This window comes from Acomys russatus, chromosome 10, assembly GCF_903995435.1.
Source record: "Acomys russatus chromosome 10, mAcoRus1.1, whole genome shotgun sequence".
In the NCBI taxonomy this organism is placed as follows: domain Eukaryota; kingdom Metazoa; phylum Chordata; class Mammalia; order Rodentia; family Muridae; genus Acomys; species Acomys russatus.
In genome coordinates this window covers 13118271-13145354 of record NC_067146.1, presented here as the reverse complement: position 1 = coordinate 13145354, position 27084 = coordinate 13118271, and the positions used below count along the sequence as shown (strand labels likewise).

Below are 27084 nucleotides of genomic sequence, written 5' to 3'. Positions count from 1 at the left end.
AGTGTGGAGTTTATTCTTGTGTTTTGACACTGTGGCCGCCTGGAGGACAGGCCCAGGGTTCCATTGCCTGAGCGAGGCACTGTCTCCAGGGCTTGGCCTGGAGGTCTCTGCTCACCGAGGGGTGACTTCTGGCCAGATAAGTCCTGGCTGAGGGTATCCTTAACTCAGTGTGCGACCAGAGGGTACTCCTGGTTGGGACTGGACATTGTGGAGCTGGTTAGTCCCCAGTAAGCAGGACTGGTGGGCAGGCCTCAGGTGGGATGCAGTGGCCTTCGTGCTCCATGAGACCTGCAGGACACTGGCAGCCTGGAACGCAGGGCCTCACACAGTGGGCTGCCAGCTCCCCTAGGGGTATGTGCTGGTTGAAACAGGTACGGGGACACGGTGGTCCACACTCATCAAACACAAAGCCGCGGTCCACAGGGCAGCCCACCACTGCAGGCAGAGGGGAAAGCGATGTCACAGAGGTCCCCAGCATCTCTCTAGCTATTCAGCCATACTTTACAGGCTCCCTGTGCCCTCTCTCTCCCTTGAGACTAGAGTCTCTTGTGCTTCCCCTCCTTTCTGTACTGTGCCCTCCTTCAGTGCAAACTGGTATCACCCCGCCCCCTTACCACAGAGCGTAGGGCCCCTCCAGACAGGAGTCACCCCTGCCTGGCGACAGTGGCTAGCGTAGGCGTCCAGGGCATCGCAGAGACAGGTGTCAGCTGAGGAGCCTGGCCCACAAGCACACAGGTCATATACACAGGCAGCGAAGAAGGGTTCGGGTGGTACCACGGCATGGCAGTGACTAAATGGTGAGGTCTTCAGGACCCCACATCGGACATTGGCCTCACGCCTGGCACGGTAGCCTGCTGCCTGGCACGGGTCCACCTCTCGGCCTGCAGAACAAGGCCGGCCAGGACCCAGGCCCTCGGGGACCTACATGGGGAGAACAACCATGATGTGAAAATATCACTGGCAAAATCTCCCTCTGAGCAGGACATGTCATGCTCCTGTAAACAACAAATGAAACTCATTGGGTCAGAGAAAAATATCAATAAGACAAGAAAGTAGAAGTGAGATGCCAACTGGGAAGAGGAGGGGGATTAGTGGGAATAGGAGAAATCTAGAGAGGGTGATGGGGGAGGTGATCAAAATACATTATATACATCTATGAAAATGTCAAAGCAGTCCATTATGTATAATTAATATGTGCTAATGAAAACTTTTTTTTTAAAGAGCAAGGCATGGTAGTACACACACACCTATAGCCCAAGCACTAGAAGGCTGGTGCAGAGGATTGTGGGATAGATAGAAGGTCCAGGCCAACCTACAGCATAGTGAGACTTTTCATAAAAAAAAAGAAAAGAAAAGAAAAGGAATCAAAGCTGCCCCTTCAAGAACAGCAAGGGCTGCTGGCAGCACCATCGGAGTGCTTGTCTATGCACACAAAGGCCTGGCTTTGGTCCTCTGCATGAAACACTGGAAATGGTGGCACATGCCTATAATCTCAGTGCTTGGGAGACAGAGGCAAGAGGATTGGCAATTCAAGGTTATTCCTGGCCACAAAGAGAGTTCAAGGACATTCTGGGTTACATGAGACCCTGTCTCAAAACAAAACAGAAAAAAGCAAAAATGGCCGTCATGGTGGCTCAAGCCTGTACTCCCGCTTCTAATGAAGATGGGCTAAGAGGTCACAGGTTGGAGCCCAGTATGGCCTACCTAGCAAGACCTGTATAAAAAACAAAATCAAAAACAAACAAAAACCCCAATAGAACATCAAAGAAAAGCACCATCTATGGTCACCTTATCTTCTTTTTATAGATAAACTAAGGCTGGAATAGTTCCCGCAACCAGTGAGTGACAGAATGGACTTTAGGGATTCAGGTGACCAGGCTTCCAACAGGCCATCCTGCCTCTTCTATTAATCAAGAGAAGCTTTAAACCCCCAACTTCCAGGAAAATCCAAAAATCTATCTTGGGTCCCTTGCCACAGCAGGGCTCTGTGCCCAGTTCCTCTAGCCTGTTCCAGCTTCTTGCTCCCAAGCCACTCACCTTCCAGCTGTTCCCAAAGGCAGCCTCTGTGGGCAGGAGCCTCCCGTCTGGACCCTGCAGGTCGTCCTGGGCAAAGCCATTGAAGTTCCCACACAGACCACAAGTCTGGCCTCGATAGGAGCTGGGAACTCTCACCTCCACCTGAGACTGCCCATCCCACAGCACCTGTCGAGAGGCCTGGGACTAGGGAAGGGTCGGGAGAGACCACGAGGAGCTCATGTGCTAACTGAATAGTCCCTTTGCTGCAGGACGGATGTGTGCACACTGCCTGTTGAAGGGCCACGTCCCTAGCCTGTATCCATTGCTCTGCAGCCTGCCGTAGCACTGATGGCAAAGAGAGAGCCTCCCACGACTCCTGGGCATCTTTCAACTGGGCTCCAGGTAGAACAAAACCCACACTCTGAGAATCACTGTCTTGTGGCCTTAAGGAAGGTACAACACATTTAGAGTCTGGATCAAGTGCACACAGCATGGGTGTGTAAGTTATGGCTCTGGCTGAAGTCGCTTTTCCATATGGGAGTTGGGCGAGCCCTCAGAGGCCACCCAGAAGACCTTACTTGATAGCTTTTGGATCCCTACCAACTTCCCACTTTATACACAAGCAAATTAAGGCTGATGGTGGCCCAGAGTCTCAGTATACCAGTGGCTGAGCCAAGACTGGAAAGAGGCTCAATACTGAAGTCTCTCTGACCCTGACTCCTTTTTGAGGCTGTAGCTGCATTCTTTCACTTCTGCCTCCTCTTTCCACCAGGCAGGAGAGACACCTGTCTTGGTAGTTATAGAAGCAGAAGAGTGCTAAGGCTCCAGAACACCCCCTCCCCCCACCGTCGTGTCCTCCGGCCACACCTGAAGCCCAGGCTGGGCATGCAGGATCACAGTGTGACCACGAAGCTCAATGTACAGCAGTGGCTCCTGAAGGAAGGGCAAGGCCACCGTGTGCTGGTTCACCTGGGAAAGAGAGGGAGAAGGGAGGGCTGTGTTGGGCCAGACAGGTGGACTGTGCAGCACTCACCTTCCCTGGGTCCTTGACTCACCATGACTGTCCTGCCCTGCAGCAACTTCACAGCCAAGGTTCCCAGTAGCACTGCTACCTCTTGGGTCCAGGCCACACCCCTCCGGCCCCGGTCATCATTAGTCACGTGCACACTATGGGGAGAAAGGGCCCAGGTGCCAGAGACCAGAGGCGCCAGGTTTAGGTGTCAAGGAGAAGGGAGAGAGGATCATACCTGAAGTCCTCGCCCTGGCAGTCCTTGGCCAGCACGTAGCTGCAGCTGCCCTGGAAGTGCAGCAGGCGGCCATCGAAGGTGCGGTAATGGGGGTCTCCGAAGGCCATGCAGGAAGCTGGCCGGGGCAAACAGCGGGGACAGCAGCTGCCGGGACTCAGGGCAGGGACTTCGTCCTGGCCGCAGACCCAAACACGATGGTCAGTCACAGGACACTCCCCTGTCAAGTCTTTGTCCTCCCAACTTCCCTCTGACCCCTTGAACCCAGATTCACTGAGAGCGGGTCAGGGCACCATCTGGTGGTGACTTCAGGAACAGCATCATTTCTGGCTCTGCTAGCACCAGAAGCCTCTCCTTGCTGTGGGATGGCAGTGCCCTGTGTGCCCCCGACCTACCACCTTGAACCAAAGAACTCACCCGGCCACATGCGAGCTTCCTGCAGCGCTGGCTCTGACAGTGCACAGTACCAGCCAAGCAGGAGCAGCTGGTGCAGGCGTCCACTACCCAGTGTTCCCCAGAGGCCATCTGGCGACCCTGATGCATGCACGGCTGGGTAGAAGCTGAGGGGAAACGAGAGAGAGTTTCAGTGCCCTACTCAAACAAACCAGTGCTGCAGGAAGTCCTGCGTAGTGGAGGCTCTCAGCAGGAGAGTGGCGGATGGAGAGTTGGTAGGATCCCAACAACACTTGCATTACCTGCCCTTGTCACATGATCTGGGGGAAAGTGAGTGGGGAGTCAGGTCTAACATCCCCCAGGAAATATTGGCCATGTGAGTGGCAGAGGCATTGTTGTGGTGGCAAGGAGTTGAGGCCTGGGCTTCATTCCCATCTGCACTGTTGTGGGTGTGCTCATGAGGCAGGGAATTACCTATCTTACCCTTCCTCACTTGCCCTCCTCCCACCATCACATCCCTCACCCCGGCTTTGCTCATGGCAGGTGCCAGCTTTAGGCGCCGTTAGCCAGTAATTCGGACAGGAGAGCTCTTGGCCCTCCTTGAGGTGACACTCCACAGGGCCCCACTAAAGACAGATATGCAGAAACCAGGCTGTGATGCTTTAAGCAAAAATGGCCACCAGGGACCCAGGAAGTGGTGTTATTGGAGGCGTGGCCTTATTGGAGGAAGTGTATCACAGGGGGGTGGGGGTTGAGGTTTCAGAAGCTCAAACCAGGCCCCAGTGACTCTGACTCTTCACGCTCTCTGAGGATCCAGATGTAAAAATCTTAGCTACCTCTCCAGCACCATGTCTGCCTGCATGGTGCCATGCTTCTCACCATAACAAAAATGGACTAAACCCCTGAAACTGTAAGCAAGCCCCAGTTAAGTGTTTTTCCTTTATAAGAGTTGTCATAGTCAAGCTGGGCATGGTAGTGCATGCATGTAATGCCAGCACTCGGGAAGCAGAGGCAGGCGGATCTCTGTGAGCTCAAGGCCAGCCTGGTCTACAAAGTGAGTCCAGGACAGCCAAGGTTACACAGAGAAACCCTGTCTCGAAAAAACAAAAACCAAACCAAAAAACAAACAAACAAACAAAAACCTCCCCATGTTGCCATAGTCATGGTGTTGCTTTAAAACAACCCATATTTGCTGGTGTGTTAGACCTGTCACCCTATACCCACCCACTTGGCCCCAGGTCACATGACAGGTTCAGGTAATACATGTGTGGCTCGGGGCCTGCCAATTCTCCATCCACCACTCTGCTGCTGAGAGTCTCTGCCACAGTCTAAGAAAGAGAAGTGGATGTCCTTCCAGCAGTGCTCTCTCTTCTTGGAACTCACAGTCCCATCCCACCAGCACCCTGAGGGTGTTAAGTTCTTCAGCAAGCATCAGGAAAAACCTGGTAGGTCTGGTGGGTACTGGGCCTTGCACTTAGACTGGTTGTTTATAGTCTTGGAGAACCAAAATGCCAGTCCTTGGAACCCTCCACTGGGCCAACTCCCAATTGCAGAGTGCAGTGCCTACAGTGGGCCTGGCTTGAGGATGCAAGCTCATTCCTATCCCTTCTGCCTCGTGGGTCCTCTCTCCACCCCAGTGGATAGCTGCTCTATATCCACAAAGGGATGGAAGCTGCATTCTGACTGCAGACCTCTGGGCATCCACAAACGCCTTCCCCTCTCTCCTCCATCCCAGGATTCTCCCTGATGGAGAGACCAAGTCTGGCCACTTACCCTTACACAAGGGGCAGCAGCTGCCAGGGGGTGTGTGGCGCTCCCACGGGGGACAGCTGAGCTCAGGACAGGTCCGGTGAGTACAGAGCCATGTCAGATCCTATTGTGGTCATAATAAACATGACATGGAGTTGTGGGGTCAGGGTTGGGAATAGGGTGTAGGCAGGAGATGACATTCAGGTCAAATGTCAGAATGAGGAAGAGCTCAGGAGCTGCTGAAGGAAAGAGGTTCAGCCTCAGCTCACAGAGCGGTAAAGGGGGGCCCTGAGAGTCCCTGCAGCGGGAGGGACTCACCTGACACTGGCATGTGTAGCAGGGGTCCGGTGGCACCAGCTCAGACCCCAGCAGATCCTCTGTGCAGTTACTCAGTGCCTCTGTGAAGGCAAGAACCCAGTGTGGGGGTCAGGGGGTCAGGGGGTCAGGGGACAGGAACTGCAGTCTCAGCTCTGTCCTCAGAAGTCTTGGGCCCAGACAGACCATCCCCAGGACCCGAAAAGAAAAGTTTGAACTTTTTTTTTAAAGGTTAGCTCAATGTGACTGATTGATTAATTTGCATGTCATCCCTGCACAGAGGCCATGATAATCTTCAGAACAACGATATTTGCTCCTCACCAAGCCAATTTTAGTACATGTGCTGCCAAAGCACCGATAGCCTCTTGGGAGAACATTGCTATCCTACTAACGTGGGTGGGGTGGGGCTGGAAACAGACAGCTCAGCAGCTGCCACTGTGCGTGGAGCATGGCCCTTCATATCATCTGGCCAAATGGAGACGTAATGAGGCATTCCAGGTTCCAGTCATGGCTCCATCAATGGATGAGCAAATTAATTTACTCTGAGTTCCCCCCCCCCCATGTGTGTGAAAAGAAACAATACCACTTCATCTGACTGGGTCGTTGTGAAAATTCAATGAGATGCAGTTTATTAGACACACCAAGTAGTGTGTAGTATGTATGCATTAGGCACTTAATAAAGGAGTCTTCCTCTTACCCCTTGCCGCTCATCCTAGCAAGTGCTATAAAGACACATCTTCTTCATGGCTTTACTCTATGAATGTACTGAATACTCCTGAGCTGTAAGTTAAACATGGCTTAGATGGTAAACTGTATGTCACCACAGAGCTGAGTGTCTTTACAATAAGAACTTGAGAAGAGAGCAGAGGGGCAGGCAATCTCCACTAGTGTGAGCCCTGTCTATGTAGGAAGGCGTGAGTGTGCATAGTGAAGGCGAGCCATTACTCCTATGATGTTGTACTTCCACAGATGACACCTGGCTTCCACAACAAAGATGGATGGCTGGGTTGAGCAAACTCCAAGCCTTATATCTAGGAAACATCCACGCTGTTTTACAGTATTTGTAACGAAAGTGTAACTCCCTTTACTCTCATATGTCTTCGTCAATTCTTTTTCTGTTTTTGTTTGTTTGTTTGTTTTTCCGAGACAGGGTTTCTCTGTGTAGCCCTGGCTGTCCTGGGACCCAGAGATGCACCTGCTTTTCCCTCCTGAGTGCTGAGCTTAAAGGTGTGTACCACCTACGAGGCATCTTTATAAAATTCTTATTCCAGACGGTGGTGGTGCTTGCCTTTAATCCCAGCACTTGGGAGGCAGAGGCAGGTGGATCTCTATGAGTTCGAGGTCAGCCTGGTCTACAAAGTGAGTCCAGGGAAGCCAAGGTGATACAGAGAAAAACCCTGTCTCAAAAACGAAAACAAAACAAAAAAAATCTATTGCAAGAAAAACTGCTGGCTCTCTCTGTTCCCACAGCTGAGCCATTCAATGTCCCTAAGGTCAAAGAGCCAGCAGATAACTGCTACCCTGCAGTGCCCCCTGCTGGCCAGAATGTTCCACAACCTGCACCCGGCTGCAGAGGCCAGCAGCCCCAGCCAGCAGCTCTCACTTTGGAGTGGAACAAGCTTCACCCACTCAGGCAAGAGCTTCCACAACTGTCTGTCTGAGTCAGGAAAGGGCTGTGGGAGGAGAGCTAGCTGACTCTTCCAGTATTTCTTTGGGGGTGCAGCCCTGCCCTCCTAGTTTACCCCGTATCCTAGGACTTACGGGCACAGGTGGGACAGCAGTGCTGGGGACCAGGGGGTAGAAGCTGGCTTGGTGGGCAGCCCACCAGACTGGGACACTGCCGCCGGTGACAGTGAAGGCTGGGAGGCCTCTCAGGCTGCAGCTATAACATGAATGAATGAGCAGGGGTGAGTCAAAGGCCATGGAAACTGAGCTGCTCTCAGGCACCAGGGTCCCCGTCTGCTGCGCCCTTGTCTTCGGATGCTACGTGAATGTCCCTTAATCCCAAGATGCTTTCCCTTACTTTTTCAAGTTACTGGGGTTGGAACAGTCATGTGACCTCTAACCCTTTGTCACTCTTCATACCATCCTCCCCACTCCACTGTCAGTCTCCTAACCTATAACACTGTTCACATTACTTTTGTTTTTTTGTTTTGTTTTGTCTTGTTTTGTTTTTGTTTTTTTTTTAGGCAGGGTCTCTCTGTGTAGCCTTGGCTGTCCTTGACTCATTTTGTAGACCAGGCTGGCCTTGAACTCACAGCGATCTGCCTGCCTCTGCCTCCCAAATTCTGTGTGCCACCACGCCTGGCTACTTTTGGTTTTGATAAGGTCTCCTGTAGTCCAGGCTGGCCTCAAACATGATACATAGCCAAGGCTGGCCTTGAACTCTTGGCCCATCTGCCGCTACCTTCCCAGTGCTAGAGTTATAAACATATGCCACATACGCTGTGTTTGTGGTACTGATGACTGAACCCAGGGGTTTGTTCATGCTAAGCAAGCACTTTGCCAGCTGAACTACATTCCCAGCCCTCATCATTACACACTTTCCATGTGAGTTGCTCATTACCCCTGAACACCATCACCCCAAAGACCAGCCAGGGGTCCACCCACAGCCTCCCTACTCAGGCTTGTGCCCTGTCTAAATGCAGGCCTGGTCCCACTGACCAAGTTGAGTCTCAATCGTGCCCTGTGGTCTTGTTCCATGAAGTTTGGAGCCCTAAACTTCCAGCCCCAAACTCTGCCCTCTCCTACCTCACAGATGCACACTTCACATGGGTCTGTTCCAGGCTGGAAGCTCTCCCCAGGCTCATACTTTCTGCCCGCATGCTCACAGCCTTGAAGTGAGACAACAGAACAAGGAGCCTTCAGGCCGGCAGCAATGCCAAGTGGGTGGGTTCCTCCACCCTCCAGCTCTTAAATGAAGGCCATTTTTCCTGGAGCCCCTACACACCTACCCCTGCCACTCATCTCAGAATAAAAGCAGGGACGTGTGGCTGCCCATCTCCCACCCAGGGCTCCCTCCCACCCCAGGTTCCTAGTACCAGAGCACCGTGGGCAGCAGTCACTGGGCCCCTGCTGGGGCCAGATGCAGGCGCTGACACACTGGATTTGGGCACAAGTGACGATGCCCATGTGACACATGCAGGAGGAACAGGGGCTGCTGGCAGGCACCCAGCTACTACCTTCGGGGTGCTCCTCCCCATGAGCGAGGCAGCCTGTGTCCCAGACAGACAGATGTGTAAGCTTTGAGTCTGAGATCTGGTCTTCTGCACACATACCGCAACCCCACCTGTGGGGGTTCTGCAGGTGTTTGTCACGGATATGGGTGAGGGCAGGACTCATGTGTGTGGAGGTTTAGGGAGCCACTTGCTTGTTTGATCAAGTTTCAAGCAGTAGGCACTGTCTATGGGGGCCCATCGTGCAACACTGTATGCAGCAGGCATATAATAGATGCACATGGAATGAACAAATTGCCCCATTATTACCCACATGCCCCAGCTATCTCTCCAAGCCTCATTCTTCTCCCGTATTTGGCAGGGATTGTTTATGTGTCCTGCCTTGTTTACAAGGCAAGAGATGTTGAGCCAGTCCTGGGTTAACTACACAGGGTGGGGTAAGGGGCAGCAGGCTGGCTAGGAAAGTCTGTGGTCCTGGAGCCAAATGCCAGGATGTACATCTTGACCCTGCTACTTACTAGCTGAGTGGCCAGCCAAGGTATGTTACCTCTTTGGGTCTCCTTTTTCTCATCCTTCAAAAAAAAAAAATGGGAAGAAGGGGACCAGGGAGATGGCTTAGCCAGTAAATGCCTTTGCCACCAAGTGCATTTGAATTGGATCCCCAGGACCCACACGTTGAAGGGAGAAAATGGAATCCTGTAAGTTGTCCTCTGAGCTCCACATGCAGGCTGTGCTGTGCTCCCTAACCAATAAATAGGTGAATAAATGTGATAACAATGGGAATGAGCATAACACATGCATGATAGCCATGCTCCTTAAAATGAAGTGTGTTTGTGCATGTGTGTGCGTGTGGGAGGGCCACTATCATCTGAGCCTCCCCTGTCACATGCATGAACACACACACACACACACACACACACACACACACACACAATCTAGCTAGACGTAGTACAGCAGAGGGGGACAGGGAAGGGGAGGGGAGGGAGGAAGGATGTCACTCAGGCTACAGGATTTTGCAGAGATTTGCATGTATGAAGAGACTGGAAGACACAGTGGGTGTGGAATGGGGAAGGAAGACCGAGGAGAATGTCCTGCCTGGTGGGCTGGGTCAGAGAGAGTGGGCAGGAGATGCTGCCCCTCCTGGTTGGTGACCCAAAGGGCAATGGGAGCCACAGGACAGTTTTCAAGAAGGTAGCATTTGAAGAAGCCAGCAAGACAATTTAAGAGGAGAAAGAAATTTTAGAATACAAAGGACCGATGTGTGAGGTGACAGCAGGGACAGAGAAGAGGGCAGAGCATACATGTGGGAGTTAAGGAGGGGCAAGAGAGAGAGAGAGAGAGAGAGTGTGTGTGTGTGTGTGTGTGTGTGTGTGTGTGTATCTAGCTCAGGGCTGAGTTGTGGTGTTCAGTCGTATCAAACCTCCTGTACCTAGGCCCTGGGGATGAGGCAGGTGCCCTCCTACCCTGGCAGGTTGGACAGCAGTGCTCAGGTAGGATACGTGGATGGCTGCAGGCTGGGCGCTCACAAAGCTGGCGGGTGCAAGTCACAAAGCCTCCAAGGCAGGTGCACAGGTTGCAGGGTTCCCGGGGATCTGGGAACTCCTGGCTGCTCAGGTAGGGTACCCCCAGATACTCACAGTCTGTCAGAGAGGGGAGCCAAAGAAGAGGGCAGAAAAGGGAGAGAGGAAGCAGTCATCTCCCTACCTCCACCCCAACTTGACCTGGCAGGAGGCCAAGGCCTCAAAAGACCTGGCACAAAGCCGGGCGTGGTGGCGCACGCCTTTAATCCCAGCACTCGGGAGGCAGAGGCAGGCGAATCGCTGTGAGTTCGAGGCCAGCCTGGTCTACAAAGTGAGTCCAGGATGGCCAAGGCTACACAGAGAGACCCTGTCTCGAAAAACCAAAAAAAAAAAAAAGACCTGGCACCTTGGGGGTCTTAGAGTGAGGCTGGGTCCAGGCTCTAGTAAAAGAGCCTTAGTAGGGTGGGGTTTGAAGTTAGGACTGGCCAAAGGGTGGGCTTTCTCCTTTGTACCCTGCTAGAGTTCCTAGTGTCCATCTATAGGGAAAACCCACATGACTCTGCCCAAAAAGTTAGATGCTCAGTCAGCCACTCACAGAAGGCACCAAGTCTCACAGACTAGAGTTGGGGATACAGTGGTGCAGGGTTAGGGTAACCCCTTTCCAAATACGCTGTCAAACCCAGGATGATTAAGGAGGGCAACAGTCTGTCCTATACTCCTCTATGACACTTTGCTTGAATCCCTTTTTAAAAAAAAAAATGGCTCAGCAGTTAACAGCACTTGTTGCTCTTTCAGGGGACCTGAGTTCAATTCCCAGCACCCACATGATGACTCATGATCACCTATAACTCCAGTTATACAGAGTCTGACACCCAGTTCTGACTTCTGAGGACATTAGGCAATATACATGGTACAGAGACATACATGCAGGCAAAACACTCATTCACACAATCTAAAATAATAGATCTAAAAAACAAACAAGCAATGACAGCAACATACAACCAGCCAGGTGAACAGCCTATAGTAGCACACATCTAATAATCCAAGCACTTGCAAAGTGCAGACAGGATGACCAGGAGTTCAAGGCCAGCCTCAGCTACACAGTGGACGAGAAGCAAGAGAAGTGGTTCAGTGGCTAAGAATATATCTGCAGCTGGGCAGTGGTGGCGCACGCCTTTAATCCGAGCACTTGGGAGGCAGAGGCAGGCAGATCGCTGTGAGTTCAAGGCCAGCCCGGTCCACAGAGCAAGTCCAGGATAGTCAAGGCTACACAGAGAACCCCTGTCTCAAAAAACCAAAAGAAAAAAAAAGAAAGAAAGAAAGAAGAAAAAAGAATGTATCTGCAGCAAGCACAAGGACCTAACTTCAGCTCCCAGTTCCCAAGCAGAAAGCCAAAGAGGACTTCCCTCACACCTGCAAGCCTAGCAGGTGGAAACAGAGACCAGAAGGTCACTAGGGCTTGCTGGCTCTTAAACTCCAAATGATAGCTCTCATAAAGCACACTCACTCATATACATAAAATTGTTTAGAATCTGACACACATTCACATGTAATAGATTTTTTTTTTTTTTTAAAGAATAAGTTGGGTTTGCTGATTGAAGCCTGAAATCCCAGCATTTGGGAGATAGAAGAACAGGACGATGGCTGTCCTCTGCTACACAGCAAGTTGGAGGCCAGTGTGGGCTACAGGAGACCCTGTCTCACAAATAAAGATTACATGGGCCACAGGGAATGGAGAACTCTACACAGAAGTTAAAAATTAGGCTTGATGGCATTCGGTAATCTGCTCGAGTTCACATACCCAGATTGTTTCAAGGACAGGAGAAAATACAGGCACCAGCACTCTTTTCCTTTTCTTTCTTTCTTTCTTTCTTTCTTTCTTTCTTTCTTTCTTTCTTTCTTTCTTTCTTTCTTTTTCCCGGGGCAGGAGTGTGGTTTCCAGACAGGGTCTCACAGCAATCCACCTGCCTCTGTCTCCAAAGCGCTGGGATTAAAGGTGTGCGCCACCGTGCCCTGCATTCCTTTGCTTTCTTTTTGGTTTTTAGAGACAGTGTTTCTCTGAGTAACCCTGGCTGTTCTGAAACTTACTCTGTAAATCAGGCTGGCCTCGAACTCGGAGATCTGTCTGCCTCTGCTTCCCAGGTGTTGGGATTAAAGGTGTGTGCCGCCACCACCCCTCCCCCCCTTTTTCTTAGTGTTAAATTTATTTTACTAGTTTGATCTACTTTGGAGCAGTGAAGAGGAGGCTGGCTGGGCTCTGTCGTCAGCACCCCTCCTAGACCCAGCAGGGTTCCCCATCCCGACCCCCACCCCAGTTCCCCACTCACTATCACAGGCAGGGCAGCAGTCTTCCCTGGCGGGAAAGGGACACTGTGCAGGGGCACAAGCTTTGGGCTCACAGTTGACGTTGCCCTCCCAGCAAAGGCACACGAGGCACGGGAGGCTTGGTGCTGGGAAGCGTTCCCCACTGGCAAACTCCTTCCCCTGATACAGGCAGCCTAGGGGGAAGGGCAGTGACTGGGGGACCGTGGTGGCTGGTGGCCAGACCATGCTAGTGGACATTCTTACTAAAGTACCCAGGAGGGAGAGACCGCCTTCCCGCCCTCCTGCCCTCCTGGAGGAAGGAAGACCCCTGTGAAAGCACATCGTAAGTGGGGAGCAGGGGTATTAAGGCTGGGAGAGGGACAGGGAATTGCAGAGAGGAGGGTTGCCACTCCCATCTCCAAGGGTGCCACAAAGGAGGTACCGTCGCAGGAGGGGCAGCAGGGACCCTGGCGCGGGTGGGCGCAGGGCACAGGAGGACAAGGCAATCGCTGGCAGGACACGGAGCCGTCCAGGCAGAGGCAGCGGCTGCAGGGGTCTCCCGATGGGAAAAAGTGCTCCTGGTGGCGGGCGGGGACCATATCCTCTGACCGTGGGCAGTCAGCGGGGGCATCTGCAGAGAGTGAGTCAGGTCACGCAGGGCAGGAAAAGGCAAGTGGAGGAGCGCCCTGGGGATCCGGTGCCTACCTCGGCACTGCAGGCAGCAGTCTCCAGGAGGCAGGACTGGCTTCAGACAGGACAGAGGTGGACAGCGACGCGCCAGGCACTGTATGTTGCCGGTCTGCAGATGGACAGACAGGTGGAGCCAAGTCGAGTTAGTATGAAGTGACCTTCACCCTTTATGCATCTCCCCTCTCCTCTGGGTCACAAACTCACCAGACAGCGACACAAGCGACACGGGTCAGTAGGATGTGGGAAGTCAGCTCCATTGGGGTACTCTTTCCCTCCAAAGGCACAGCCTGAAGAGGGGCAGCTATGGGCCTCTGTCCCTAGGGGTAGCTACCTGTAGGGGAGTCCGCCAAGCCAGGTCCACTCCTTCCCCAGTCGTGCCACCTCACCTTTGCAGTCAGTCCTGCAGCAGGCGCTGGGCAGGGGGTGAGCACAGGGGGCGCTGGGGCAGGCACGAGGCTGGCAGTGAGCTTGGCCTTCCTGACACTGACACTCCTTACAGGGGTCTCTTGGATGAGGAAAGCGCTCCCCATCCAAAAACACCTGGGTCTCCAAGATGCAGTCTGGGTAGCAGACAGTGAAGACAGGAAGGTGGTCAGGCAGACAGACAGTGCTAGGTGTCCCAGAATCCAGAGCCACCAGAACAATGGAGCAAAGTCAGTTTGGAGGCTGTCTCCAAGCAGGGAGAGGAGGGAGGGGCTGTGCAATATATATTGCTTTCACAGGTATAAAAGTTTTGAGTCCAGGCCAGGTGTGGTGGCGCATGCTTTTAATCTCACCACTCGGGAGGCAGAGGCAGGCGGATCCCTGTGAGTTTGAGGCCAGCCTGGTCTACAAGGCAAGTCCAGGACAGCCAAAGCTACACAGAGAAAACCTGTCTCGAAAAAAAAAAACAAAAAACAAAAAACAAAAAACAAAAAAGAAAAGAAAGAAAGAAAAAAATCTTGAGTTCTTTTACTTGCAGATGGAGATGGACGTGTGTCTCTGAGGTGCTAAGAAGAAAAGCTTATGCAAGTGTGTGCCATGCACACAGGGACTGTGTCCCATCGCACCCCCGTTGCAGGAACCTGTGTTACACGGGTGCACCTGAGAGGAAATGTAGGTTGACAGGGAAGGGTGGTCTGGTAACACAGAAAGAGAACAAATCCTGAGTTTCTTCCCACCCACACCCTTGTGAGTTCCAGAGAGATTTTAGCTGTGTGGGACCACAGACACTTCTGAAAAAGCCATCGCTTTGGAAGATATCTGTTGGCTCCACAACAGGGTCTGAGCCCTAAGGCCAGTCAGACAAAACACACAGTAAACACACACCTGGACATTTGGGGCAGCACTGGCCTGGTCCATTCTGGGGCTTGGCACAGGTTGTGGAAGGACAGTTGATCAACGAACACCTCACAGTCCCATCCTGGGAAGTGGGAAGAGGCTATGGAATGGGCCCAGGCGGGGCTCTGAGGACAGCTGTAGGCAGGGAATGTACCTCACAGCGGCAGGAGTGACAAGGGCTGTCCACATCTGTGAAGTTCTGCCCATTGGCATACACCAGACCATGGTAGGTGCAGCTCTCACAGCTGGGGCAGCAGGCACCTAGGTGGGGCAGGCTGGTCAGGGTGGGCTGGTCAAAGCCAGAGAAGAAAGACAAGATGGGGCTGAGCACTCACCAGGTGGCTGGGTAGGGTGCTGGCAGGGTACTGGCGAGCAAAGCACAGCCCTGCATATAGGCACTCCATCTTGGCAGGAACAGGCAGTACACGGCTGTCCATCCGGCTCCCACTGGATCCCTTCTGCAAACTCTTCACCATTGAGCACACAGGCTACAGCAAGTAGGTCTGTCACCATGGCAACCTAAATACCTTCATCCATCCTTGTCCTTCCCAGCCTATGGGGCGGGGGGGGGGTGGTGTGCGTGGGGGCATGTGGGAGCCCTGCTTCATAGCCTCTGAACAAACTCTGAAATACTTAGTAGACCCTCGTCACTGGAGTAAAGTTCTCCCCTGAACCCCACTCCATGGAAGTAGTGCCTGTGGCAGTTGCTCCCCTACATACACACATACGCACCTGAGCAGAGCTGGGGGCCAGAGGCAGACCAGGCACAGGGGGCAACAGGGCAGTCCTGTTCTTCACAGGATACTTCACCCGCCTAGGAAGAAGGCCAAGTGAGAGGTCCTTAAGAACCAACGCAGAACTCGGCAGAAGGTAGGCTTGCTCACCTGGCAGAGGCATCGAAGGCAGCGGCCATTCTCTTGGAGGGTAAAGGTCTCCTGGCTCCGATATTCATGTCCCTGGTATTTACAGCCTGGACAGGAGGACAGGAGACTGGGGGACAGGACTAGTGATGCTCAGCAGGAAGCATCATACCACTCCAAGGCCTATATTCCTGTCTTGAGGAAGATCGCCTAAGAGGTTCTGCCTGCATCCCACCACGGAGATGTGGGCCATGAGAGGTGAGGTGAGGACTCAGCTATGGGGTAGGAGCATAGCTACAAGGAAAGCAAAGCTCACTGGCTCCTTCAGAGCCTGTCCCTGAATGGTGTCTGCCCCCTGCATGGCGAACAGTGACCCCGCCCCCACTCACCATCACAGACAGGGCAGCATTGCCCAGGGATCCTGCCCGGATATCTGCAGGGTGCAGGTGGGCAAGGCAGAGGCTCACACTGGACACTCCCATTCTGCCAACAGGGCCCAGTCAGCAGGGAACAGGCAAGTCCTGAAAGCCAGCGCCCCCGCTCCCCCTGCTAGTCAGCCATACTCACAGCACAGCGGCAGCTGGAGCAGGGGTCCTGGGAACTCACAGGCTCCCCACTGCTGTGCTCCCGTCCATTTAGGAAACAGCCTGTTGAGGAAAGGTGCTCAGAGGTACCCCAGTCCAGGCCACGAGCACTTCTGGCCTCTCTGGAGACTGTTCCACTCCTGACTCACCATCACACACTGGGCAGCAGGTGCCAGGAAGGGGCCTGGCAGGATATGGACACAGGCTGGCACACTCCCGCTGGCGGCACTGGATGTGGCCCTCCTGGCAAAGGGAGGCAGCCAAGAGAGAGAAATGGTGTTAGGCTCCAAGCCAAGCACTCACTGGGTGTTCTTATGGAATGCAATGCACAACCCTCCCAATTTGTAGGTTGAAGGGGCTATTCCTGCCCCCCCCCCCTCACCTGGCAGCTCGGAATGGGAAACAGAGTTGGAAAAAAGTTGGTTTCTTAATGAGGTATTGCTGGAGTAGGTGGTCCCCCTACTTGGTGTCCTGTTGGGTGATCTTTTTGTGCACTGTGTAAAGATTGTCCTTGTATATTCAAATGCTGATTTCTGTCCCAGCAGAGTGCTGAGCACAGGACTGACTTCAGCATCACCTCCCTCAGTCTTTTGTAAACATTGTTCTCCGACACCTTCTGATTGGTTAAATAAAGAGCTGAATGGCCAATAGCTGAGGCAAGAGAGAACAGGCAGAACTTCCTGTAGAGACAGGGACTCTGAGAAAGAAAAGGCTCAAGGATTCTCAAGGTGTCTCTCCGTGAGACACACGGAGAAAGTAAGACATATGAAACTGAGGAGAGGTAGCGAGTCACGAGCAGGACATAGATTAACATAAAGGAGTTAACACAGGGTGCAAGAGCTAGTTAGGAGCAAGAGTAAGCTAAGGTCTAAGGCTACTGTGAACAAATGTGAGTCTCTGTGTCATTATCCAAAGCTGGCGGGCATAGAAAGCCCATTGGGTCTTAATGTCCCTATAACAAGGGTAACTCAGACTCAGACACACTCAAAGGGAGAATGTCACAAGACGAATTCAGATTTGGATGCTGGGGTGGGGGGTGGCTAAGCGGGAGGCCCCCAACCACCGGGAGCCCCAGCTCCAGAAAACTTTTGTCGCTGGTCCCTGTGGGTACTGTACTCACATGCACAAATCTACACCCAGACACATGTATATTCACATAATTAAAGAAAAGCAATGCCAGCTGTAATGGGGAATATCTTTAATCTCAGCACTTGGGAGACAGAGGCAGGCAGATCTCTGTGAGGATAAGGCCAATCTGATCCCTATAATGAGACTCTGCCTCAAAAATTTTTTTTAATAAATGAAAAATAAAAATTAAAAATATGGAGACTGTGGGAGGATACAAGGGATGGGATAACAATTGAGATATAATATGAATAAATTAATAAACTATATTAAAAAATATGGAGGCTGTGGAAGCCAAAGAATGCCAACCATGACCAGAAGCCAGGAAAGGCACAGCCCTCTAAGTAAACCAAACCTGCCACTCCTTGGTCTTGACCTTTGGGCTTCCAGAACCGTGGAATGTATTAGTATTGTTCTGAATCACTTAGTTCTTAGTTACAGAAGCCTTAGAAAGCTACAACCTCATATGTTTCTTAGCTATCTGTGACTCAGTTCACCTATCTGGAAAAATAGACAAGAGAAGTCCCATGCTCCTTGGCTTGTGGGACTGGAGTGGAAAGTGTAGGCACGGCATCTGTTTTAGAAAGCTGGCCCTTAAAACTTGTTCCAATTTTCCCCTTTGCCCATTCCTAGGGCATCTTTCCCTACTTCCCCTTCACTCACCCTTCATGACTTTGGGGAACACCACTCCACCCCACCCACGGAGTTCTAGATCCAAGCTGCTGAAGAACAAGAGAGCACAAGCCACATAGGCCTCGTCCATTTTTTTTTCAAGGCCAACTTTTGAAATGTAAAAGGAAACAGAGAAAATTAAAAGTTAACATTGTAATCTATTACCTATCACATGCAAACTATTATCTCTACATACAATTAGCACAGATTACTAATGAGCTATTTTGCATTTCTTTTTATCCTACTGCCCCTCTCTTCATTTTGTTGGGGTTTTGTTTGTTTTGAGCTTGTTTGTACTTGTTTTGAGGGAGGCTAGTTGTGAGTGGGTGCCACTGTATAATTCATGCTGTCCTTGCATTCATGGGCTTCCCGCTTCAACCTGCCAAGATCTGGGATCACAGGCACGTGTAAGCTCATCCAGTTTATCCCTTCCTTCCTTCCTTCCTTCCTTCCTTCCTTCCTTCCTTCCCTCCTTCCTTCCTTCCCTCCGTCCTCCATTCTTTTTTAGATAAGGTCTTACTATATAGCCCAGGCTAGCTTCATATTCATGAATTTCCTATCTCTGAGTTTAAAGGCATTTGCCTGCACATCTAGCCCTAAGCAGTTCTGGCCAGCCACATTTTAAGAGATCCGGTGTCACCAGATTGGACATTGCAAGGCCAACTATATCCCTCTCTCTGGAGCTCTGGCCACTCAGTGTGTCCTGCCCTATCAGCTTCTCCACGCATCCATGAGCTTCTTGAGCTAAAATTACCAGCCTGTTGAACAGAGCAGGCAAACAGGCAAGCCCACCAAGCTGCATGCTCACAGGACCTACCGTGAAGTTGATTGTAACTCTGTCTCCTCTCAGTGCCCATGGGTGTGGCCCATGGAATTAAATCAAGCATCCAGCAGGCCTAATGGCAGAGCAGGGTGAGGGATGGTCCAAGGGCAGCCCCAGGACTCACCAGGCACTGGCAGATCCGGCAGGGGTCTCCAGGAGTGGTCCACTCTTGGCCATGGTTCCTGTGAGAGTTACCTTCTGTGCAGCCTGGGGCTAAGGACAGAGAACAAGCCTAAAGGGAATTATCTTGGGCCCCATCTTGCCTTACTCTCCCCACTCCTCTCATGCTCCTACCTTTGTCTAGAGTCTAGACTCCCAGGGACTCTCAATGCCCCAGGCAGGGTGAGGTCCTCCTGCTCCTCAGCCTGCTCTTCTATGTCCTGTCTAGATGCATAGCAACCCACTTGCCCCACTGTGGAGGCCCCTCTTCACCTTCCCTTTAAACGTTGGTCATCATTCCTATTATAGGACTCCACTAACAAATACACCCAAAGCTGAGTCCATCCTTTTCTCAAATGCCCCTGTCTCCTTTCCCTCTCTCCCCCAGCTTTATCTGAAGTGTCACTCCAGCGAGGATACCCCTGGAATGCTTGCTTTCCTTTTGTACCCAGATGGACTTAGTCTCTTTCCTCTCTTAGGTTTGACCTTGTCCCTGCTTCTGCAGCACTACTGTATAGTGTTGATTTCACTCAGGGTCACCATCAAATGGTAATCCCTGAAGGCAGATTCTGTGTCTGGGAGCCCAAAGCACATACTAGGAGGTATATCACATGTACCTTATGGAGAAACTAAGGCACAGTGACTCAGAGTCAGGTAATCACTAAGTGATAAGACAGTGGGAAAACATGAATTCAGGTACTGTAACTCCAGATTGTTCTTGGACTATCATTGCTGCCCACTGGTCAAACATCAGTATGAAATGGATGGCTCTGGAGGCTCTGACAGCCTGCTGGGGACAGTACAAAAAAATTGACAGGCACTGGAAAGATGGCTTAGTGTTTAAGATCACTCATTTCTCTTCCAGAGGACCTGAGCTCAATCCTCAGCACCCACCCTCTACAGGCACTGCATACACAATGGTGCACAGACGTGCATGCAGGCAAAATGCTCATACACATTAAAGAGATGAATGAACAAGTGAAAGGGTCAGGCTGGGCAACCTCACCTTGGCAGACTAGGCAACAGTGGCCAGGCCTCGGGACTGGCTCAGGGCAAGGGCTTGGCGGGCACTTCACAGGCACACATTGAACCAGGCTCCTCTAGAATGGACAAAGTCTGTAACACCTTTGGGTGTGAGTTTCAGCGGGTTCGAGGCAGGCAGGTATCCGTCAGGGATGGAGGGAGAATTTCAATGGCACCAGGCCCAGAAGGCATATGCAGGGCTAACAGAGACTGACATTGAGGAGGAGACTAGAGGGTCCAAGGAAGCATGCCTGGGCAGAGGTTGCATCAACTCACCAGGCAGGAACATTGGAGGCACGGGTTGGAACTGGACAAGAAGCTGGCCCCTTCTTCATGAAGCTGCCCTTCATACTCACAGCCTGAAGGGATGACAAGGGGTCACCAGAGATCAGGATGGGTGGACATTACCCAGAGGAATGCATGGCCCTAGTAGGTGTGGACCCACTGAGGCTGTGGGGATAGGTGGGTAAAAATGGGAGGTCACCTGGCCGGCAGATGGGGCAGCATTCTCCAGGTGGGGTGAAGCTCTCCAGACAGTGGAGCTCAGAGCATGAAGGCCCCTGGCACTGCACAGTTCCTGCCTGCAGAGCAGACACCAAGCCCTCCCTTGAACTTGCTCCATCATCCATGCTGGGGTATTCTGTAGGCGTTAAAGGTCCAGCAGGCTCCAGACCCAGATGCCCAGAGGCATGGCCAGGCCTCGGGTAATGCCAAGCAGAGGTGGGCATTGACAGTGGCAGAGGCTAGACCCTAAGTCTCTTACGTGGCAGGTGAAGATGACACAGGTTTCTGGTGTCACGTTTCAACAGCCCCATGGACCCCGAGCAGCCTTCAAAACCAGGCCTGCGTCCTCAAGTAAGAGACCCAGAAGCCTGGGACTACATCAAAGGGCTAGACAGCCTGTTTTTACATTTCCTTCATCTTTCCAGCAAGTGACAGTCAAGGGTCTAACTCTGAGACAGTGTACAACCCGCCTTTATTTACAACAGTGAGAGAGAAGCATCTTAAAAGGTGAGCCCAAGAAGAGACTTGATACCCTATGAGCATATACAGGGGGAGTAGGTCCCCCTCACTCACAGTCATAGGGGAGGGGAGTAAGGGGAAAATGGGAAGGAGGGAGGAACGGGAGGATACAAGGGATGGGATAACAATTGAGATGTAATATGAATAAATTAATAAAATATATTTTTTTAAAAAGGTGAGTCCCCTTGCATGTGCCAACACACACACACACACACACACACACACACACACACACACACACAGCGGCTCATGCTTGTAATCCCAGCACTCAGTAGGTGGAGACAAAAAGACGGCTACATGTTGAGTCCAGCTTGGGCATATTAATTTTATAGATGGCCAGGCGGTGGTGGCACAGGCCTTTAATCCAAGCAGAGGCAAGGGGATCTCTGAGCTCGAGTCCGGCCTGGTCTACAAGGTGAGTCCAGGACAGCCAGGGCTGTTACACAGAGAAACTCTGTCTGGAACACCCAAAAACCAACTAACCAACCAACCAACTTCCTAGGGAGCCACTGCCTTCCCTCCACCCAATCAAGTCACTGACACGGCCGTGTTTCTATCTTCCCAATTCTGAGCTCTGTTATTCCCTAGGATCTAAGTAGTCTCCGTCCCCTGCCTGTTTCTATAGAAACACACCCTGCCTGTAATCCCCTGCCCTTTCTGGCCCTGTGCCTAGACAACAGCTGTAGCAGCCTTCCAACAGGTCCCTGCATCTATGTCATTCCAGGTGGATACTCCTAACACTCTTCTTTAGGCATGCCACGCTTTGGTTCTCTTGGACTTCGGCAGTATCCGACGGTCCACAGAAGGAAATCCCAACTGCATGGCTGCCAGTACCCTGTCTCTTCTGGCCTTTTTAGACTGACTCCTGCCACATGTCTCTCCCCACTTCTGTACCTGAATACAGACCACCTTCTTTCTAGTGCAATTCTACCAAGAAGCTTTGGGAGCCCAAGAAGTATGTGAAGATTGAGCCCCAGAAAGTAGAGCCAGTTGAAATGCCCATGTCACGGATGAAAGTCTGGGCAGTTAGACTCCATAATATAACCAGTACAGCATGTCAGTGACAGGTGGCTAGAGAGAGGCAGACAGGTAACAGGGACAGGTATGTGATACCCAGGTTGGTCTTGAGTACTCACCAGACAGCGGCAAGTGGTGCAGGAATCTGGGGAGAAGGTCTCCCCATGACCATAAGACTGGCCATTGTGATTGCAGCCTGAGGTGGAGACAGTGATGTCATCTGGGACCCTAGTGCCTTCTCTAGGCCCTAAAACAGCCCCAGTGGGTGGGTGGTATGATACTGACCATGGCAGTGGGGCACGTTGGGCTGGGGGCCACAGTGTGCGGTCCCATCACGGCACACGCAGGCCATACAGGCATCAGGCTCCCAGCGAGCTCCCTCAGGACAGGTGCGTGCCAGCCCCCAGCACTGGGGGGAAGTTGAGCAGCACCCACAAGACTCCATCCGCAACAGCCTGGCTTGCAAGTCCCTGTTCTGGGGAAAGGGAGGGAGGTGGCAGGCTCAGCTCAGCTTCCTTCGTGGACAGTTGTGAGATGGAGAAACTGAGGCAGGATGAGAGGGATTCCTGAGCAGAGGTGGGTGCCCCTCCCATCAGCATATTTCAGGGAACGTAAAACTATTCCTTGAACACAGAAACTCAGGAGTTGTTCCCCTGCCCCAATAATTAAAGAGTAATTTGGAGTCAGGAGTGAAACCCTGGCTGGAAGTTACTTGTTATAAAGCTCACTCAGGTCTTAAACTCATGCCAATCCCCCTGCCTCAGTCTTTTAGGCTTGCATCACTCTGCTCAGCTTTTAAAGATGTAACATTTCCTAGTAGTGTCTTATGCTTAGGCAGTTTTCCATTCTCTTTGCCAAAGACATGAAAGACTGTGTAAGCCTGGGCCAACACTACATACCCTGGAGGCTCTACATTTCGGAAAAAAGAGGCATTAGGACCAGTTCAGAGAATAACCTCTCTATGTGTTTTTACAACAAAAGCCTAAGGGCTCTACCTTACTGGTGCAGTCCTTGCCTAGCATGTGTGAGGACCCAGGTTCAGTATCAAGCACTGTCAAAACAATAAACGAACAAACAAAACAAGTGCCGGGGAGATGGCTCAGTGGCTACGAGAACAATTGTTTATGGGTTTGGTTCCCAGCACCTATGTGGTGGCTGTCACAGTCTGTAACTCCAGTTCCGAGAGACCCAATGCCAGCTTCTGGCCTTGACAAGCAGCAGGCATACACACATTGTAAGTATATACACACAAACACCCATACATGTAAATTAAAAATAAATCTAAAAACAACAACAACAACAAAGGTTGGTCATGGTGGTGCATGCCTTTAATTCCTGCACTTGAGGGATAGGCAGGTGGATCTCTGTGAGTTCAAGGCTAGCCTTGTCTACATAGTGAGTTCCTGGACAGCCGGGGCTATGTACAAAGACCCTGTCTCGAACAAGACAAAACAAACAAACAAACAACCAAATCCTCTATTTTAGTGTCCCCAGAACCTCCAAACCCAAGCCCCTCTCTTTCTTCCACCCCTGCCAGCCTTCCTCCACATACCTGCTTTCTGAGGTCTGTCACCTCGGACTCCAGCCGTTCCAGCCTCTCTTCCAGGGGGCACCGCTGCTGTTGGTGGGCCTCAGCAGGAACCAAGGAGTGCGAGGGTGCCTGCTGCTGATCGGCAAGAATGTCAGCAAGCCTAGGGTGCTCTCTGGAGACCTCTCCACCTAAAAGGCACAAGAACCCATCTTGGCCTGTAGGCAAAGGTTGGTAAGGTCTCCTAGGTTCTGTTCTCTGAACCGTACAGGGGACAAGGGTCTCCTGGGCCCCATCCTGTCAATCTATTCCACTATGGGGGGGGCGATTTTTCCCAAGGGATACAGAGCATTATTCAGACCAAGGCCCCCCTGCAGCCTGCTCTGACTCTGTGGGGATCTTTTGTCATGGAGATGGGGTGCCCAGACCATCCATCCACTGTGGATCAGAGAGATAGCGTAGGGATCTGAGATGTTAAGGTAGTATCAAGAAACCAGCACAGGCTGAAATGCAGGGGAGGGCTCTTTAAACAGCTGGGGATCTGGGGATGTACACACACAAGTGTCCACTCATCCATACCTGTCAGTACAAGAACTGTTTGGAGGAAAGGTGCTCCCCATCCCACTGTTTACAGTGTGTGGCTAAAGCCAGGAACCCCCATATTGGATGACGTGGGCTCTGGAAAGCAGAATCCAGCTGTGCTGTGCTGGCATGGCCTCCAGTGGACACAACGCTCCAGGCACAGTGAAGATAGCCTGTCCCTGGTTCTAGATAACATATGTCCAGGAAGCAAGCATGTGTCTCTAAGCTTAGCCGTAGGGTGGGGCACAGCTACATTCCCCCTCACGCTCACTCCTAAGTCAGGAAGACGGAGGCAAAGGCTGCTTCCCACAGACACCCAGGGCGTGGGAGGGCAGAGGAGGCTCGGCAAAGGGGGTGACCAAGGAAGAGGCTGAAGGAGATGGCAGACCTTTCTTTCCCACAGTGGCCCACAGTGGCAACTCATCAGGACAAACAAGCTGGGATAGCTGAAAGTCTTTCTCCCAGGGACGGTAGGCCTGCGAGGCAGGGGGATTTCACCTTCTGTTCTTTACTGCCACCACAGGGAGGGGCCATTCCCACCACCCCAACTCAGTTACCCGAGGCATAAATCTGGGGCTCAGTGTTACTCTTCTGTACCCCATTTAGTTCCCACCAGTCTCTGGTGTCTCTCAGTTGTCTCAAAATCCACCCCCTCCTCCCCTTTCCCCACAGTCTTCACAAAGGCTGAAGAAAATTCTCCCTCCTGAAGAGGAGTCTTCAGTTGCCTCTTTCACACACAGAACAAGGCTCCCAGCAGCAAGTTAAGATTCCATCGGTCACCACAGCTTTCTATCCTGCCCTACATCTCTCCCCAGCAGCGGTCCTGGCCCCCCTACCTTTACACTATCAGCATCCCACCCAGCCTGTTCTCATCTCTTGCCTTGTACAGGAGAACCTGTGCCCAGAAATTGACAGTCTTGACATGGTCCCTCTGCCCAACTTCCATCCAAAGGACGCTCACGGACAGGATCTCAGTATCTGAAACCCTCCACCCAAGCATGTCCCTCCTCTGCCCTATCCCCAAAGCCCCAGCACCCCAACCAGCTCCTCCAGTTCTGCTTAAGCAGGCATGGGGGGCCTGGCAAGGACAGTTAGGGTGTCCTCCAAATGAAGACAGGGTCCCGGTCCCTTTCCCTGGAAGATCTGCAGAAAGTCATCCTGGAAACCTCGTTGTTCCCCAGAAACTGTTTTCGCCCACCCCAGCCCCCCAGCCTCCTCCTACCCTGTTCCTGCAGAGACCATCTATTCGTGCAAACTCCAGAGACTACAGTCTGACAAGACAAAGTCAGTTCCCATGGAGAGCATTCCCCCCTCCCCTCCCCATCCCCTTCTCAATACAAATAATTAACTTCAGACACCCAGATGCCAAGACAGCCTCTGCTTCACCGCTGCTCCGGACTTCTTGCCGGATGGCAGGAGGACGTGGCCCAGTCCAGGAACCCCTAGCTAACCGTCCCTCCCCCACCCTACTCGCCCACCGACGGGGAGGACGGAGAGAAAGCACCAAGGCCGGCCAGGGACGCGCAGCCCAGGCAGAGCTGGAGAGTGGTCTGGCCCTGTCTAACCGTCTGCTGGGCTAAGCCAGAAATGGGGGCACACCCAGGACGCCCGACTCACCGCACGCGGCCAGCGCCAGGCTCCCGAGCTGCATGAGCAGCGGTAGCACGGCTGTCCGGGCCCCCGCCATGCTCGCTCCGCCGGCCTTGCTGTGCGTCCCTGCTCAGCCCGGGCGCTGCGGGAGGCGGGGTGCGGAGGCTCAAGCCACCGCCCACCTAGTCTTTGTTCAGGGAGGGTTTGGCGGCTCTCCGCCCCTTGGTGTCTGCTCCCCTATCCTACCGTGGGCTTCTCGCCCTTCAGAGCCCTGCGGGTCCTGACCCACTGCAATCTTCCAAGCTACGCAGGAAGCTGGGCTCAGGGTGGGTGACCGAGACTGCTCATCTTCCAGGGGACCCCAGTGACTTTTCCTCCACTTCATGGGTTTATAGAACAGCAGGCTGAGCTAGGTTCAAAACCCTCTGCAACGAGCTAGAGAGATGGTTCGGTGATTAAGAGGACTTGATACTTTTGTAGAGAACTTGATAGAGTTCAGTTCCCAGCACCCACGTGGCTGCTCACTATAGTCTATATTGTAATAATTTCAGGAAGTCCAATGCCCATGCCTGACCTCTCCAGCAACAGGCACCCACGTGGTGTGATACGTACATGCAAGCAAAACACTCAAACATATAAAATAAAATAAATCCCAATCCCTATGCAATCAATTCCAAGTGCTCCCCTCAGGGTCCCTGCTTTCCTGTTTATATTCATCCACTTTAGAACAGTCCAGTGAAGAGCAAGTGAAGCCACTGAAGGAAGCCTCCAGGGGGCTGAAATGAGTGTGAACCGGTGTGGTGGCACACACCCGCAATCCCAGCTTTCCCAGGTAAAGCAAGAAGATCAGAAGTTTCAAGACCATCATAGGCTACGTAGCAGGTTTGAGACCAGCCTGTGATACATGAATGAGACCCTGTCTAATAAACAGTGCTCTCTCTCTCTCTCTCTCCTCTCCCCCCCCCCCCCCCCGCAGGAAGAGTGGTTGTCAGACGGTTAGTGTCAATCAAGCTGGGCAGCTGGGCACGGTGGCACACACCTTTGATCCCAGCACTCGGGAGGCAGAGGCAGGCCAACTTGGTCTATAAAGTGAGTCCAGGACAGCCAGGGCTATACAGAGAAACCCTGTCTTGGGGGTGGGGGGGAGTGTGGGGGTGCCCTTTCTTCACTTATTTCCTGGACCCCCTCACCACTTCTACCCCAGACCCAAGCATGCCCCCCAAATGCCTAGGCCTCCCTTCTCTGGCCAAATGAGCTCTTGTTCCAGGAACTGAACTCAGGCAGGCCTCACAGCTCAGCCTCAATAAGCAGCAGAGTTGGTCCCTGGGCATACTTCAAGGGAGGATACCAAAGTGGGGAAATAAGAGAAAC

At 52.3% G+C, this 27084-nt stretch overlaps 1 protein-coding gene across 1 annotated transcript; it reads right to left on the bottom strand.

Moving 5' to 3' along the window:
- Nucleotides 1–25810, bottom strand: Kcp (kielin cysteine rich BMP regulator). The gene is made up of 34 exons (XM_051152471.1): nucleotides 25741–25810; nucleotides 23566–23732; nucleotides 22299–22488; nucleotides 22133–22209; nucleotides 20458–20554; nucleotides 20250–20332; nucleotides 19957–20050; nucleotides 18916–19004; nucleotides 16321–16414; nucleotides 16155–16234; nucleotides 15977–16070; nucleotides 15612–15697; nucleotides 15460–15541; nucleotides 15063–15215; nucleotides 14882–14988; nucleotides 14716–14809; nucleotides 13794–13967; nucleotides 13612–13694; nucleotides 13423–13516; nucleotides 13160–13348; nucleotides 12741–12911; nucleotides 10323–10533; nucleotides 8759–9006; nucleotides 8469–8551; nucleotides 7479–7599; nucleotides 5721–5800; nucleotides 5427–5526; nucleotides 3678–3820; nucleotides 3264–3436; nucleotides 3072–3183; nucleotides 2884–2985; nucleotides 2038–2202; nucleotides 615–921; nucleotides 1–435 (listed from the first exon to the last, which is right to left on the bottom strand). The coding sequence occupies exons 1-34, from the start codon at nucleotides 25808–25810 to the stop codon at nucleotides 218–220; spliced, it is 4431 nt and encodes a 1476-aa protein (XP_051008428.1). The 3' UTR covers nucleotides 1–217.
- Nucleotides 25811–27084: the final 1274 nt, after the last annotated feature.